Source organism: Eptesicus fuscus, chromosome 4 (genome assembly GCF_027574615.1).
Source record: "Eptesicus fuscus isolate TK198812 chromosome 4, DD_ASM_mEF_20220401, whole genome shotgun sequence".
In the NCBI taxonomy this organism is placed as follows: Eukaryota; Metazoa; Chordata; class Mammalia; order Chiroptera; family Vespertilionidae; genus Eptesicus; species Eptesicus fuscus.
Genome location: NC_072476.1, coordinates 106,992,780 through 107,010,347, shown reverse-complemented (window position 1 = coordinate 107,010,347; position 17,568 = coordinate 106,992,780). Strand labels below are relative to the sequence as shown.

The 17,568-nt window shown below is 44.4% G+C and overlaps 1 protein-coding gene across 2 annotated transcripts in view; it reads left to right on the top strand.

Annotated features, from left to right (window-relative positions):
• The window catches only part of WDR70 (WD repeat domain 70), a 173,354-nt gene that overhangs the window by 115,495 nt on the left and 40,291 nt on the right, over nucleotides 1–17,568 (top strand). For both annotated transcript variants that reach the window (XM_008155589.3, XM_054715315.1), the window contains exons 11-12: nucleotides 14,117–14,216; nucleotides 16,918–17,002. In XM_008155589.3, the coding sequence (XP_008153811.1) occupies nucleotides 14,117–14,216; nucleotides 16,918–17,002 (185 nt within the window). The remainder of the gene's footprint in view (nucleotides 1–14,116; nucleotides 14,217–16,917; nucleotides 17,003–17,568) is intronic.

Below are 17,568 nucleotides of genomic sequence, written 5' to 3'. Positions count from 1 at the left end.
TTACTTTTTATATTACTACTAGAGGCCCAGTGCACGGATTCATACACCGGTGGAGTCCCTCGGCCTGGCCTGTGCCCTCTTGCAATCCGGGACCCATTGGGGGATGTCGGACTGCTAGTCTCAGCCCAATGCCCACAGGCCAGGCCGAGGGACCACACTGGTGCACGAATCTGTGCACTGGACCTCTAGTATGCATATAAGATCTTTGGTTAATCTCTTCCCACCCTCCCCCTTTTTCCTTCCCTCTGAGATTCATCAGTCTGTTCCATATTTCCATGCCTGTGCATTGAGCGTCTGCTCCCTGGTGGTCAATGTGCATCATAGCTAATGGTCAAATGGTCACTTAGGCTTTTATATGTATACTAGAGGCCCGATGCATGAAATTCGTGCAAGGGGCTCGGCCCTCACAGCCCCGGCTGCCTCAGCCGGCCCTCACAGCCCCGGCCAGCCCTCGCAGCCCCTCGCAGCCTCGGCCGGCCCTCACAGCCCCTTGCAGCCTTGGCTGGCCCTTGCAGCCCCAGCTTCGTCCGGAAGGTTGTCTGGATGGTTGTTCTGCTATTCAGTCTAATTAGCATATTAGCTCTTTATTATATAGGACTGGAGGCCCGGTGCATGAAATTTGTGCACAGGTAGGGTCCCTAGGCCTGGCCGGCAATCAGGGCCGATCGGGGCCTTCCTTCCCCCGGCTGCCGGCCAGGGCCTTCCTTTCCCTGGCTGCCAGTTGCTGGCTGGGGCCTTCCTTCATTCTGTCTTGCCCCCCTGGTGGTCAGTGCACGTCATAGCGAGTGGTTGAATTCCTGGTCGGTCAAACTCCTGAGGGGACAATTTGCATATTAGCCTTTTATTATATAGGATAGATCAGCATGTACTGGCAGCTCAGGGGTTGTAGGCCATTGTACTAGTTACTAAAAAGAGGATTGGGTGTGAGAGGAATACTTGGTAAGGATCAAAGATGATGCTTAGTGACTGCAAAAAGTGTAACTAAAATAAGTTAGGATTGGGAGTAAAAATATATGAGTATAATCCTAAGAATATTGATTGGGAGAGATGATAGTGTGATAGTATATCTAAGTGGAAATGGCTAGTATCATTAGACATACAAGACTTCGCTAGAGAGAAAGTTAGAGAATAGCTGAGTGAGATAAAAATTTGGGGATCATTTGCATAGTAGATAACCGAAGCTGTGTGTCTTCATGAGCTCTGGGGCAGTCGGTATGGAGAGGAAAGCAGACAGATTTAAGGGCAACACCATGCATGTGTTTTGTTCCCTCCCAGACCCTCCCTCACATGCTCTACTTCCTGTTTTGAGAAGGAAAAGAAACTGTCCTTTATAACTCTCTCTGCTGCTCATACCCCCACTCTTTTTAAAAAATACTGCCTTGAAACAGCAACCCTTCCTTCAACAGAACTTCCCTGAGGGCTTTCAGAACATCAGTAAACAAAATGTACTTGATTTTCCGCAGGGGCAAAGTGTTAAGGAGTTGACTGGCTACTTACCACTGGTTTCCAAGGGGGAAACTCTTAAAAATATGCATTAGCGTGTAATCCTCTTGAAGGCAAGGATAGTGTTTTTGCACTGTACCTACAAGCATAGCATAACGTCAGGGACCTAGAAGTCAGCCAATAAATGTTTGCTTTAAATGGATTTCTTAAGTGAGCGAAACAGGAACACCTGCTTTTTTGAAGTTAGTTAATGCTATGCTCAGAATAAGCAAAATGTTGATACTATCACTTACAGTTGTTGTGAAACCATTTTCTCTAATAAAGTGTACATTTAAAAAGGACAGAAGCCTGATTTTGTAATTGAGCTGTCAAGTTAAAGTTGCATTTCACTGACCTCAACTTCGACTTTTGGGGCAAAAACACAGTTAACTCTGGGGCATAGTCCTTGGAGAAAAGGCACAAAAAAAAAAATCATCTGATTTTTGTACGTTTTCCAATATTTTGAGCTGAATTTTTGTTTTCTGCCCTGAGATCCTAGTAGTATGGCTCTCGTACTTCCTTGCTCTAGCTGTAAGTCCAACTTGATAAAACCCACAATTTTGCAGGTTGGTACCATTCCAGATTTATGACATACATTTTCTTCTCACCCTTCTTGCCTTTGGTAATTGCTTCCTTTTTCCTGTCCAGTTATCTGTGTCATTTCATATCATCGGGTATTTTCAAACTTATCCAGGTTCATCTTATAATCCCTCATCTCTCCTCCTTTACATGGAAAAATAAGGGCAGTGGGCTGACTTTTGTGGGCCTCTTCACCTCGTGTGTACAAATGTGTCTGTGTTCGTGCCCATTGGCCTCTCAGCCTCCTTCCTGCAGTCTCCAAGGAGGAGGCCTTTCTCGACTAGTTCCTCACTAATCCCGCCACCTGTGCGCTCCATCGTGTCCTTCCTGCTTCCTCTGAGGCCTAATTCTATCAGTTGTTCCCTTTCCTGTATTTTTATCCTTTTCATCCCTATTGGCTGCTAGAAAATATGCTCAAGTTTCTGCTTTTTATTTATTTGATTTAACAAAAGCCTTCTTCAACTCTTCCTTCTTTCTTTGTCCAGTTTCTTTCCAGAATAGACCATATTTGCTCTGTCCACTTCACAGATTCATTGAAAGTGCCCATTCCTAAGTCACTGATGCAACTGCAGCTATTCTCAGGCGTCCTCTTCCATTACTCAGCTTCAAGCCCTCACTTGATCCCCTGGACCACTGCAGGTGGTTCTCAGCTCATCTCCCTGTCTACGGTCTTCCCTTTTCCAGGCTGTCTTTCTCACCGCTGCAGGGTGATCTGTTGGACACACAGATGTGATCAGATTACCCCTTTCTCCTTAAACCCTTCAGAGGCTCAACGTAGCCCATAGAGCACACATTCAAAACTCCAGGGAAGGGCATGTGAGGCCACTGATAGCTTGACCTCCAGCTCTTCAGTCTTCAGTGCCACTGGTCTGTTCTTAGTACCACCTAGAGTTCCCAAAGCAGAGTGCTGTTTCACACTCCTGAGTCTTACATTCTGAGGCTCTCCTGGAGTTACTTTTCTTTGTATCCCTAGTAATCTCCTACTTAACCTTCAAAGGCCACGGTCAAGAATCCTCACCAGGCTTTACTGATTTCTCTTTCTTCCACTCCCAACATATCACCATTATGCTACCATGGTAGAGTTGACCATTATTTTGTGGGTTTACTACGTACTGGTAGTTTATGGATACTGCCATTATTTATTACTAGAGGCCCGGCACATGAAATTCGTGCATGGATATGGTCCCTAGGCCTGGCCTGCAATCAGGGCCATCTTCCCCTGCTGCCCGCAGCCGGCCCCGCCCTCCACCGCCACCCACCTCCGGTTCCCTGTTCACCATCGGGTGATCAGAGCCTTCCAGTTGCGGGGAGGAACTGAGAGGTCAGCCTTCCGCCCGCTCGCCGGTCCTGCCCCTGCCGCGGGTCACCTTCTGTATGTGGGGTGACCGGCGGGGCGGGGGCCTTGGCCTAACACTGCCTACATCCCCCACCACTCACCCCTGGTTCCCCGTTCGCTATCAGGAGACCAGAGCCTGCCGGCCGGGGAAAGACTGGGGAAAGGGACCGAGAGGTGGTCAGTGTGCCTCATAGTGACTGGTCAAGCGGTCGTTCTGGTCGTTCTGCCATTAGGGTCAATTTGCGTATTGCCCTTTTATTATATAGGATAATGTGCATTACAAATACATATTTTTATGTCTGCCTTCCTTTCTAGACAGATCTTCTTGTTTTACTAGTCTGTTACTCATTTCTAATACCTAGCATGGTGCCTTGCACATAGCAAGGACTCCATAAATATTTGTAAAATGAGTGAATAAACAGTTGTACTAATTTCAGCAAATATTAAATGGTGGTGCTTCTGTGGGCTCAGTATTATATGTTTCGAGTTAGATAACTTTTGGATTGTATGTCACTGTACTTAATGCTGGTTGACTGTGGTGTCAGATAGTTTTAAAGAGATCTAAAGAGCAGGGAGAGGATATGTTTGTAGCTAGTGACTTAATGTTATAGTCTAGCTGAATATTTTAGGCCTTTCTCATATTGTCATGGTGCATTACATAAGCTCATCCATACATTCCTTCCTAACCAAATGGCACAAAACCGGAGGAAAGATTTCATGAGATGTATGATCACTTCCCCCCAGGCTTCTTGTCTCCCTGTCCCCCGTCTCCATGTAGCTACCAGACAGCTCCATCTAAGATGCATATCTGATGATTTACCATTCTGTTCATGACCCTCAACTCTTTGTTTCCATTTTCTCATATCTCAGCAGTGTTCATAGTCTTTCAGTTTCCCAAGTTTAAGATCTTGGTCTAAGTTAGACTTCCTTTGAAAGTTTGTTGTCACTAACAGAACTGGTCTCATCCCCTTTACACCTGCAGCTGATAGCACTCACTACTCTCCACTCCAAGCCTGGGGCTCCAGAGGATAAACACAACAGCACATGGGCGATGTTTATGTTCAATGAGCCCATCTTCTCCAAGCATCTGCTGTACAGGCGCAGACGCAGACAGTGGCTTCAGCTATTGGCTGCCAGGGGAACAGAAGGGTTGCCACAACACACTGGGCAAACAACCCCCAAATCCCCCAAGAAGCGTAAACTCACGTGGCTGGAAAATCAGAATTAGTGAAGGGCTGTGCCTTGTTGGTTTTGAGCTTAGCTTTGTCCCCTACTTCCCAGTGTAGAGATTAGACTGTTTTCTGCAGCAGCTGGGCCATCTTTACAAGAGTACATTTGAGAGTCCCTCAGCTTGGGAAGGAAAGTGCATTTGAGACCTCTCTGGTCTCTCCGAAGTTGCTTTGTAGTGGAGTTGGATTATGCGCCCCTTGGAAGCTCGCTTTTTGACTGACATTGATCAGGTTGGCTCCAAGGAAACCCAGCATCCTCTTTGCCCTGGCGCCACTGGGCTCGCCACCCTCCTCCCCCACCCCTTCCTCGCCCTCCCCTCCCTTCTCCACCACCTCTCTATCCCTCACTTGAACTGGCTGCCAGAGTTCACAGACAGCTGGGCAGAGTGGCTAAATCTGCTCAGCTGCCCGGGAAGCTTGGCGGCCAGGCTGAGGGAAGGAAGCATCGGCTCTCTTTGAAGGGCGGCTGCCAGTGAATCTCAGGCAGCTGGACTTCAAAGGGGGGCACCGCCGGGCTTTCCCTCCTGTCTAGGCAGGTCATTCCATGGCGCTGTGCTTCCGGTGTTGGCGCGGTGGCTCTCAAGTTCCTCTTCAATTGAAGAGCTGAAGTGAGAGCTGCACTTGTGTTCCCATGTGTATGTCTTATGTGGTAGAGACAGGCTCATATCCTAAGCCCTGTTACCCCCGACTTCAGAGGAAAGATGGGAGAAAAACGGTGCCACCGAGCAAAGCAGCCAAGGAGAGCCACACCATTGTGGGATTTCTTCGTTGCCAGTTGTAACTTGTGTTGTTTACCAAGTTTTAAGTTAATTCAGGGGCCCTTGGTGATCTTGGTGAAGGCTAATCAACCTGTGCTTGTGGACTGTTTAGCTAGTGGCCTGGAATTGGGTTGAGTCAAGGACGATGGTTTTATCTGTTGCCAGGGCTCACCCACTATCCCACACTTCACTCTTGCTGCACTCCTTCACCTTTCATCTCCAGACTCCATAGCGGGTGGGGGAGAGGACAGGCCTAGGCAGGAAAGAGCAAGGAGGCCTCATTATTCAGGCCCAGCTTAGGTGCAAATGGGAATCAGAGTGGAGAGAGCTTGGAGTCAGAAGAGCTGTGAGTAGGTAAGAGTGCGGGCCCTGGTGCCAGGTTGCCTGGGTTCAAATCCTGGCTCTGCCACTCACTGGCCACATGATCTAGGGCCGTAGTCGGCAAACTGCGGCTCGCGAGCCACATGCGGCTCTTTGGCCCCTTGACTGTGGCTCTTCCACAAAATACCACGGCCTGGGCGAGTCTATTTTGAAGAAGTGGCATTAGAAGGAGTTTAAGTTTTAAAAATTTGGCTCTCAAAAGAAATTTCAATTGTTGTACTGTTGATATTTGGCTCTGTTGACTAATGAGTTTGCTGACCACTGATCTAGGGCAATTAACCTTACCTTTCTGCACCTCCATGCCCTCCCTGGAAAGCGAGGACAATAATAATTCTTACCTCATAAGGCCATTGGAAGATTCAAGGGGTTAATACATACCTTGCACTTAGTACAGTATCTAGTCCATAGTATGCGCTCAATAAATGTTAGCTGTTATCATGCACCAGATTCCATTGACTGGGACTAGAGGGGGGTGAAAAATGACTGGTTTGTGAAATTTACTGCCTGTGTATGGATAAAATACTGCTAGCTTCTGCCTTTGGTGGAATTTGTAATAGAATTCCCTTCCCAACTCACCCCCCCCCCCGAAATCCCTATTAGTGTAAAAAAATATGTTAGGTAGTTTCAAGGAGAAAAGTCATTTCATATCATTCATCTCTCTCCTTGTACTTACAATTTATTGAGGGCCATTATGATGATAATCTATACAAATCCAAAATAAGCCTGGTGAAACATGGCAATGTGTGTGTGTGTGTGTGTGTGTGTGTGTGTGTATGCATGTGTGCCCATTAAACACATGCAAAATACAGGTAAATATGTATATAATACACACACATAAAATACATATAAATAAATTGGTGTTTTAGTGAAGAGTAGTTTCTGAAGTTGGAATCAGGGTTTGAATTTTTGCTCTGATGGTTTACTAGTCATATGTCTTTGGGTAAATTACCTTGCTAAGCCTCAGTTGTTTTTTTTTTGGTGTTTTTTTTTTTAAACTAGAGGCCCTATGCATGAAATTTGTGCAAGAGTAGGCCTTCCTTGCCCCAGCTACCTGCACCAGCTTCCCTCCAGCACCCAGGACCTGGGCTTCCCTCACAGAGGGAGGCCCTGCCCACCTGCTGTAGCCTGCCAGTCAGTGGCCCGGGCCTCCCTCTGCGGGGCGATCATGGGGCAATGGCAAGCCCCCCGACCAATCACATCGCACCTGCCTTGGCTGGCCTGGCACCAGTGGGTGTCATAGCGTGGTCCTGGAGGGTTGTCTGGATGGTCATTATGCTGTTCTGCCGTGCGGTTGATTTGCATATTATGCTTTTATTATATAGGATGACATAATAATTACATACCTCTGGAGGCTTGTTTGAAGAATGAGATTAGAAGACATACATTTCATTGCACTAAGGATCAGCATGTTCAATAAATGTATCTGTTGTGATTGTCAATATTATCGCCACCACCACTAGTGACACAAGTTAAAATCATTATAGTTTACGTAACAGTGGCTTTACAGATAGAGTGTTCCTCAGATTTTTGTTCTCTCTAGATCAGAGGTCAGCAAACTGTGGGCCAAATCCAGCCTGCCACCTCTTTTTGTGATTAAAGTTTATTGGAATACAGCCTCATCTGTTGCTTTATATATTGCCTGTGGCTGCTTTCATGCCACAAAGGCAGAAGTGAGTCGCCTAAAATATTTACTGTCTGGCCCTTTCCAGAGAAAGTTTACTGACCCTTGTTCTGAATATGCGTTTCCCCAATTAAGGTCCAGAAAATGTTAGTTCTATCTGTGTTAGTAAGTACTATCTGGTGGGTGGGTGGGGGGGAAGGTTCCAGAGTCAGATAAGCTTGGGACATGTTAAAGAAGTTGATTTATTCTGAGACTACTAGTTAAAAGACTCTGGCTTTTAATACACTAATGTGCATTGTGAATCTCGAGACAAGGCCATGGTGTGCAAATAAACTCTGGTTTCCCAGACTTCCTTGGCTGCAGAACGACCCCCACCCACCACCTACCCCTGGATGCGATGATGTTACACAAAACACCCTCTGGGAAGCTGCTTGGGCTGTCTCTGAAGTCATTCCTCTTGGTGATTTAGGCGCTGTCCTCATTTGGAACCTACAGAAGAGCAGATGAGATTCTGTATAACCTCATCTTCTCCCCAGGAAAAGAAATAGACTTTCTTTAAAATCAGAACAGTAAACACCAGGTATTACATGGTCTAATCAGATAATATCCCCGTCTTTAAATGTTTCTATATGATGTCCAGACATTAGAAAGGAGTATCAGAGTCCAAAGTTTTATTTCCCGCCTTCTTGAAATTCCAAAAGCGTGGGTCTTCTGTAGGGCTTTGACATTTCTTAATCTAAACTTCTGAAGCCTAACTGGTACATCCACTGCTCTCAGCTAGGGTTTTTAAGAAGAGAGATTAATGTGAAGGTACCTTGTGCCTTCACCGTAAGGGGTTTGTTTTATAGACTAAAGTAAACACCTTGAATTCCAAGTGGCAAGCACATGGGGAGCCAGGGATTCCAGAGCAGTGGCGTCATGTTCTGCCTGTGGCTCACACGTCCAGTGGCTGAGCTGTCTCCTGCTGCTGCAGCGTCCAGCCGTCCTCGGATAGAGCCCAAGGTAGTCACACACTGCAGTCACCTGGTCTGAGATGACCAAACAGGCATGTGATTGCAACACTGTCTAGTTATGAATGAAGGCTGGGCTATCTCTTTGCCAAACACAGTTGAAAAAGAAATGCTAAGTCATAGCTGTTTTCTGAAATCACAGTCATTACAGAGTGAACCTGGGCTAAGAATGGAGAACCCTGCTGCGAGTTTAGCCCTGATCATAAATAAATGCTCACTCTCCCTAGTTCTCTCTGTCTCTCTTTTTGTCTCTGTCCCTCTCTGTCTCTGTCTCTGACTTGTGAGCTTCCCATTACGGCAGAGGCCAATTTTTATGTCATTTTGATGCCCTCTAAACCCAGCTCAAAGTTGATGCACTAAATGCTTTATGAAAGAATGAAGGTTTTTAATGTGTTTCTTTCTCCCTTTTTCCCAACTTGTACATCATTTGAAGAAAATTCCGTATTGCCTCTCTATTTATATATCTCAGTGTTGTGTGTATAATTGACCCTCAGTGAATGTGGTTGACACTGTAGATGTGAATTCCAAAAGTCTCATTACCACACGTTTATGGGGGATGATGAATGGAATTTTCAGAAACTTTTGTCAGGTGTCATTTCTTTTGTCTTTAAATTATTTCTTTAAAAAAAGAGAGAAGGAGGGAGGTGAGAGAAAGAAGGAAGAAAAGAGGAAAGGGAAAAACATCTTGGCTGGAACAATAATGATCTTTTTTTAAAAAGTTAGAAAGTTGGAAAACTGTCAAGTTACTCTGAAATATATTGTTTCCTTGAAACATGCTCAGAAGTTCAGAGTTTCATTTGCTATATTTATTAAGTATGTTCCTCTTGAAAGCACCATGGTATGTGATGCATAGCATATTACACTGCACTCAAGACTCAGATGACGTGCCTGGGAAAGAGAGAATCTGAGGCTGACCTACTTGAAAGGAAGGATCAGAAATGTGGGGAAATGAGATGAAAGAGCTTTCATCTTACTACATTAAGAAAGTCAACAGAAACGCAATTCTCCCTTCCATGTTTCCAAGCATGTTCTTCTCTCACTTCATTATTGTCTGCTAAAATCATTGTCTTAATTCGGTGTCAAAGGACATATAGAAGAAACGGCTGCAATTGGTTGGAAATAGTCTACAACTACCTGGAGACGCTGTGTGTGCCGAGCAGCCACAGCAAGGATGAAGGAACGCTGCTAGAGAGAAGCTGTGCTCTCACAGGCAGATACAAAATGGCAAGAGAAGAGCGTAGTGATTATATGAAGAGCAAGCCATGATAAAGTTGAATACATTTGAGCCCTAACCGGTTTGGCTCAGTGGATGGAGCGTCGGCCTGCGGACTCAAGGGTCCCAAGTTCGATTCCGGTCAAGGGCATGTACCTTGGTTGCGGGCACATGCCCAGTAGGGGGTGTGCAGGAGGCAGCTGATCGCTGTTTCTCTCTCATCGATGTTTCTGGCTCTCTATCACTTTCCCTTCCTCTCTGTAGAAAATTAATAAAATATATTTTTAAAAAGTTGAATACATTTGAATTATAGGGTGGCAGGGCTAATTGATGTTAGTTATTATTTGGTAGAATGCCAAGTTGGGGGAGAGAGAGTCCACCTTCTTAAAAAGTTATTAGTGCTTCTGTAGCATCATCCGACTTATAACAGGGACAAACTAACCTAATGTTTACTGTCTGTTAGGCACTATTCACAGTCTTCATTGTTTAAAAAAGTATTTTTTTTAAATTGATTTCAGAGAGAAAGAGAGAGGGAGAGAGAGATGGAAACATCAAGGGTGAGAGAGAATCATTGATCGGCTGCCTCCTGCACAATTAGGGATCAAACCTGCAACCTGGGCATATGCCCTGACTGGGAATCGAACTATGACCTCCTGGTTCATAAGTCGATGCTCAACCACTGAGCCACCGTGGCCAGGCCCACATTCTTCTTCTTCTTTTTTTTTAAAAATAATATATTTTATTGATTTCTTACAGAGAGGAAGGGAGAGAGATAGAGAGCTAGAAATATCGATGAGAGAGAAACATCGACCAGCTGCCTCCTGCACACCCGCTACCGGGGATGTGCCCGCAACCAAGGTACGTGCCCTTGACCGGAATCGAACCTGGGACCTTTCAGTCTGCAGGCCGACGCTCTATCCACCGAGCCAAACCAGTTTCGGCCCACATTCTTTATATATGTTGCATTAGTTAACTTTTGCTGCATAAGATATTACCCTAAAACTTAGTAGCTTAAAACACCAAACATTTATTATTTCTTATGATTCTGTGATCAGTGGGCAGTACTTCTGGTCTGAACTGGCTTGGCTGATTTTTCCTGGGGTCTCTATCGCATCTGCAGTTAACTAACAGCTCAATCAGGGCTGGATGGTCTAGGATGGCCTCCCCCAATGTCTGGCTGTTGGCTGGGTGTCAGCTGGTGCTACAGGGATGACTGGGCACACGACTAGTCACCTAGGAAGCTAGCTCGTGCATTTCACAAGGTGGCTGGGTTCCAAAGGCAGCAAGAGGAGGGCAAGTCCCAATGTATATGCCTTTATAGTTCTGTGCTTGTGTCTTGTTTGATGAGGTTGGGATGCTGAGAAGCAGAAGCTAAGGCAGCATTAGGTATGTAACTCTTGTAAGAGCAAAGTGGGTGGGGAACCACGGGAGGCTGGGAGTGTCAGATGGTGATGCCGGGCTGATCCCTCTGAAGGAAAGAGGGAAGGAAGGAAGGAGGATTGGCCAGGAAGATGCTCAGGCTGCCACCCAGTTCTCAGAAAGCTTTGGCCAGGCCAGTGGGATGTCCTTGGTCAAAGTCACCGCTAGGCTTTGTTAATCTGCTCTACCTGTGCTACCCCATTCAGCACAGCCACGATTGGGACCACTTCTTAGTCTGTAGAACTAGAAGGACTAGAATCATTGCCCCACTGAGTAGCTCAGTGTTTTCTCTCAGGAATATGGCTACCTCTGTAGCCAGGAGGCTCCTGATCTGAAAATAGGCTCAGATAGGGAGACAGAGCTCAGGATCATGACTTTTATTGGTGTGATCACCCTTAGCCTCCTGCTCCTCTATTTGGTTCTCTTTTTTATTGTAGATATTAAGCAATAATTTTGTCATCTGCCCATCTCTCCTCCCATAGGAATGCAGTGTTTTGTCAGCCATCCCCACAATTCCCTACACATCAAGCCCCCATGGTTGTCTCTCTGACCTTGTCAGTCATTATTAATTGTAGCCTTTTGACTTCTAGCAACTAAACACTGCAGCCTGGATTTATTGCTTTGGGCCTCATCTTCTCATGGATATGAATGGCCAAACTCTGTGACGTTAGCCCTGGGCTGCGGAGGGGAGCTACCACTGAAGTTCTTGGCGCTGCTGGCTCCCTCTCACCTGTGCATTCCTGATGATGGCCTTGGTGAATGGCATTTCCTCTGGGCCCTCCCAGGAAAAATAATATTCTGTGTTTTCAGGATTGACACAATATATCCATTCCAGCATGCCCACCTCTCCCAGTCTTCTTATTCCCCTTGTCATCTGCCAGGGCAGTTGGGTGTCACTTTTTCAGGCCTTTGATAGCATCCTAGCAGCAAGTTTGTCCTTGTCTAAAAATGTGTCCCTAAATCAGTAGATCTTGCTTATCTAGTCTTACATTGAAGCCCCCTTGAGTTAGCATCTTCAAAATCGAAAGCTTAAGGTTAGTGGATGGCTCCTGCCAGTAGCTGCTAGCTAATTCTTGCATCTCTTTTGGTGTGTAATATCCTCCTCCCTTTTCAGCCCCAGCCACTTCCCCAACTGCATGAAGCTGGGTTTCAAGCTTAGTTATTGGTCTAGCAGCCAGGAGAAGAGGTGGGACAGGTCCAAAGAGAAGGTGCCTGCTGCCTTGTGGGGGTGGCACAGTTATAGCATCTTCTAGCGCAAAGGAAGTTCTAGCTCTTACGAGGCAAGAGCGGGCCACCTCTGGAAGCCGTGAGTGTTGCAGGGGGTCTGTAGATCCAGCATGTTATGGGCATCTGTTCAAGTATCCTCTCCTTATGTTCCAGGGTCTCCGGTTTTCCCAGTGAGAGCCCTGACCTCAGAATACCAGACCTGCCTTGGCTGAGCGTGTAAATGTCTCCGGAGCTCTATAAATCCACTACCAGAGCTCTCTTGTTTGTTGCTCAGCTGTGCCTGCTCTCCCACTGCAGTTCTTTGGAAGCAACTGAAGTGGCCCTTGGCTTCTCCCACTGTGTCTTTAACTGTTACTGACCCTCGTTTCTCATTATCCTTCTGCAGGGTATCCATGTGACTTAGCAGTAACCAGCCAACACTATTGTCTCTGTCATTTTCCCTCCCATATCTTTTAAATGCCTAAAAATCCTGTTCTGGTTACTGAATGATAACTGAGTGGCAATATTAGTGTAGTAGAGTTACTTTTATAAGTCTGTGTAGAAGTGACATTGGAGTTAAAAAGACTATTAACATATATTAGTAGAGGAGCATAATGTAGTGCCGCTCACTAGATGTGCGACTTTGGACAAGGTACTCAAGTCTTTGTGCTTTAGTAAAATGGAAATGATAATGGTAGAACCTGCTGTGTAGAGTGGTTGTAAGAATTAAATAGGCAAGATAAAAAAGGATACAGTGGCTAGGATATAATAAGCATTGTGAAAGAGTTAGTTAGCTGTCATCATCGTTATCATCATCACCGACAACAGCATCATCCTGCAGGCACTTTAAAGAGGGTTCAAGCCTTACATCTACGTGCAGTGTCTGTCTACTAGGCATACAGTGATATATTGGGTTAGTAAATAATATGTTCAGGTGTGATTTTTATTTACATATACTTTCAGATAACTATAAGAAATGGTCCCAATAACTATGTAATAAACTTTGTAAGTATAAAACGAAAAGCCAGGGGCTGTGGTTTCTTTAGTTGCTCTGAGCTTACTAAGGCAGTCTGGAAAATATCTTCTACTGACACTTTATTCTCTCTTTTTTTTTTTAAATCTTATCTCTCTTTTTAAAAAATATATTGTTATTTATTTCAGAGAGGAAGGGAAAGGGAGAGATAGAAACATCAATAATGAGAGAGACTCGTTGATTGGCTGCCTCGTGCACGCCCCCTACTGGGGATTGAGCCCACAACCCAGGTATGTGCCCTGACCCGGGAATCAAACCGTGACCTCCTGATTCATGGGTTGATACTCAACCACTGACCCACACCAGCCGGGTACCTTATGTCTTTTTTTGCCTCTTATTAAAGCAATTGGATGTCATTTTCCCTCCCATATCTTTTAATGCCTAAAAATCCTGTTCTGGTTACTGAATGATAACTGAGTGGCAAGCTTTTTGAAACATTCTTTTTCCCAGAGTAAAGAAAACCATAATCAGGTGACATTAATATTTTACATGCAGATGGATATATATCATTTTATGGATGATAATGTGAAATATATGTATTTTTAATCCTCACCCGAGGATATTTTTTCATTGATGTTTTTAGGGAGAACAGAGGGGGGTGGGGGGAGAGAAACATTGATGTGAGAGAGACTGGTTGCCTCCGTTTGCATCCCTACTGGGGCAAGAGATCAAGCCTGCAACAAAGGTACGTGCCTTGAACAGGAATTGAACCTGAGATCCTTCAGCCCCCGGGCCAGCACTCTAACCACTGAGCAAACCTGTCAGGGCTAAAGTGAAATATTCTTGCCACAAAAATGTTCTCATCTGAATTCAGGTGTGATGTTAACACTTGGCTTTCTTCTCAAACAGGTTCATCCTAAATTCCACTACAAACAGGCTCATGACCCGGGTACAGACACTTCTTGCGTGGCTTTTTCCTATGATGGTAATGTCCTTGCCTCTCGTGGAGGTAGGTTAAAAACCTTCTTTTTGATGTATTTCTATATATAAAATGATCATATTTAACTCCAACAAATGTTGCACTAATATTCTGGCACTTAGTAAAGCTAGTTTTGGCTAATGCACCTTTGCCAGGCTGATTGTTTTCATTAAAATGCATGCCCATCCTGGCAATATTATTTTATTTAAAGGTTTCAAGTAAAATTTAGAAAATATGTACCTTTGTGCTAAGTTTTTATTTTAGCTTCAAATTCCATATGAGTTTGGAGCCTCCAAGGATGACTTTGCCTCTGCCTTATGGAATTTTGTAGATGATGTTCTACATTTTTATGCCATTTTATAATTCTGGGTCTGGTATTTCAAGATCTTTATTTGCTGACCATTAATCCCCCGTTTAACCAGTATAGGTCCTTTTACCCCCAGGAATTCCATTTAGATTCCCTTTTCTTCAAAGAAGCCTACTCAATTCAGTTAAAAAAAAAAAAAAAAGGTTGGATACCTGGATGTTATTTTTTAATAGTTACACAATTCCTCATGGTCAGATTATATTCAACTACACTCATGTGGTTGAATGGAGGTTGTTTCTAATTTTTTGCTAAATCTTTCTCACAAGGATAAGCTGTGTGTTGATAGACAGAAATAAGAGAATAGTGAGGGCAGCTTATGACCAAAGCATTGTGGGGAAGTATAGGACATGACGGGACCTAGGCCCATTTGTGGGGAGAGAAAAGAAACAGCAGGGTAAGTAGGTTGGAGCCATGCTACAGATGCCCTAAAATATGACGTCGAGGAGTTAGTGTTTATTCTGTGAGCCAGATTAATCTAGCAGCACTACACGTAGTCATTCACTCACTTACTCAGCTACTATATATTGAACGACTGCTCTGAGCTAGCATTATGCTGGGCGATGGGTATAAACTGTGAACATCATGCACAGGCTCCTTCCCTGAGAGAGTTTACAGCCTGGTGTGGGGGCGGTGGAAGTGAGGAGGCGATGAGACTTGCACAGCTCCCCCCCAGTTTAACCAGGCAGGTCTTTTTACCCCCAGGAATTCCATTCAGAGTCCCTTTCCTTCAAAGAAGCTTTATCCATGACATCGCTCACATAACCAAACCAAGTAAAAAAATACATGTGCCTGTATTTTCTATTTATGGTACACATGGCAAAGGTAGATATGTGCTAGTATAAATTATGTATTTTGGTCCATCTATTCTAAACTGCCACTTGAGTCCTAAGATAACTCTTAAGTAAGACTGTGTATACTCTTTACTTATAAACAGTGGTTCTTACCCCACGAGGGTTTCTGAATCCTTGGTAAGATTTTTTAAATGAAGTCCTCACATTCACTCTTGCCTTTTTAGAGAGGTATACCTAGATCTCCAAGGCAGAGTGGGGAGGAAAGAGGGAATGAATTAGAAGGGAGCATAGTCTGAAAATTCTTTTTTGCACAATTCACTTTCTCATCAAATAGGCCAGCCTCCACCTAGTTGATAATCACTCCCTTAGAAGTGTAGGATGGATTCCATTTCAGTCAGTCATTTTGGTGATAATTCTTACCACCCCTTCCATCCTGTAGTGGCTGTTAGGTAACGAGCAGTTGTCGACACAGCATGTATGCTGTATTCCATCATTTCCCTTCCTGGGCATCTAGAATATGGCAAATGGAAGTCTATTCAGCATAGTCCCCAGGCTGTTGTAAAGTGCTCCTACTAGCCCCAGAACCTGCCAGGTTAGCTAAACTGTTTAATGGAGGTTGATGTTTTCTTACTGATTGAAAATTATGAGGAAGAATATGTAACCTTTTTTTTAAAGACTGAAGCAAAAAGGTGAGTCTTGCAAAGTTCTTCCAATGCAAGCGGGTCCCAGTCCAGCCTGTTGAGGATTAGCACACCTGCCTAAGTTGGGTCTCAGAGGAAGGGTCGCTGGGGAGAGTGGGGATTTTTATTGAACTCTCCACTCACCTCGCTTGCACCTGATCCTGATTCCGTATTGGACCCGAGGGGTTGAGGCAGGTCTCAGCTGTGGACACCGGGGAGAAAGAACAGCAAAGACATTACTTATATGGGTTTTGGCTTTTGTTATGGTCGGGAATTAGTTAGTAGCCCTATAGAAATATAAAAAAGTGATTCTTAGAAGAATATTCATGATACTTTAAATAGCGTGGAGCAGTCGTACTCCCCAGCAAAGCGAAGAATGATAGCCACAGGTCCATTGGGCTGGAGGGAAGGGAGTCCCATGGCTCTCCCTCATTAATGTTAATGGATAGCTTCACACACACACTCGAGGGAGAAAGAATCTGATGTGAGTTGAGCTATTTTCAGTCCTGATGGCTGTTAAACTGATATCCTCCTAAGAAGTCAGGTTATGCTCAAGTCTACCACAGGGAACTACCATCTGCTCTAAAATCACTCCTTAGAGTGGATTCTCCAGGGCTCCTTCTACCTACAGATGCTGCAGCCATCTGGAAAGGAATTTCTGACGGCCAATGCATTATCATATATCTTCTACCGTTCTCGCAACTACCACTTTCAAGCTCCCCAAACAGTTAAAAACGGAAAACATGCCTATGGGCCTCTCCTTCCTCCCATCCTCCCCCCTCTCTCCCTTCTGATGGCTGTGCACTAAGTTTAGCAAGCTCTACGCTGGGAACTAGTTCTTTTTTGTACAATTCACTCTGTCCTTTTTTTTTTCCTTCTTATTCGTCTATCAGGTGATGATACATTAAAATTATGGGACATCCGACAGTTTAATAAGCCACTTTTTTCAGCCTCGGGTCTTCCCACCATGTTTCCAATGTAAGTAGCATATTCTTAATATTTGATAAGCATAAGAGAATAGAAAAGAAATTATTCACCGCTGTGTTAATTTATATCATATGTCTTTTAGATCTTCTAGAAAAGGGATTTGGAGAGTGATTGAGATAGGTGTTTTGAAAAATGCATTTTATTTTTCCTTTTCATTTTGCACATTCTTCAGACTGTAAAACTTTGTTTGAAGTTGTGATGATGTTTGTCCAAGTGTTTGTGTATATATATTGGATGCATGCATAGGTCTTGGGATAGCAAAAATATTTTAAGGGATTGGATTGTTCTCTTAATATTGTATAAATGACAGGGTAGGCCTACATTTTTGTTGTCTTTTAACAATTTGAATGCTTTATCATCAAAGCGAGTTTTTATAGTTAGTAAGCATTATTAGATACCATTTTCTTTTTTTACATATATTTTTATTGATTTCAAAGAGTAAGGGAGAGGGAGAGAGAGATAGAAACATCAATGATGAGAGAGAATCATTGATTTGTTGCCTCTTGCATGCCCTCAACTGGGGATTGGAGCCTGCAACCTAAGCATGTACCCTGGCC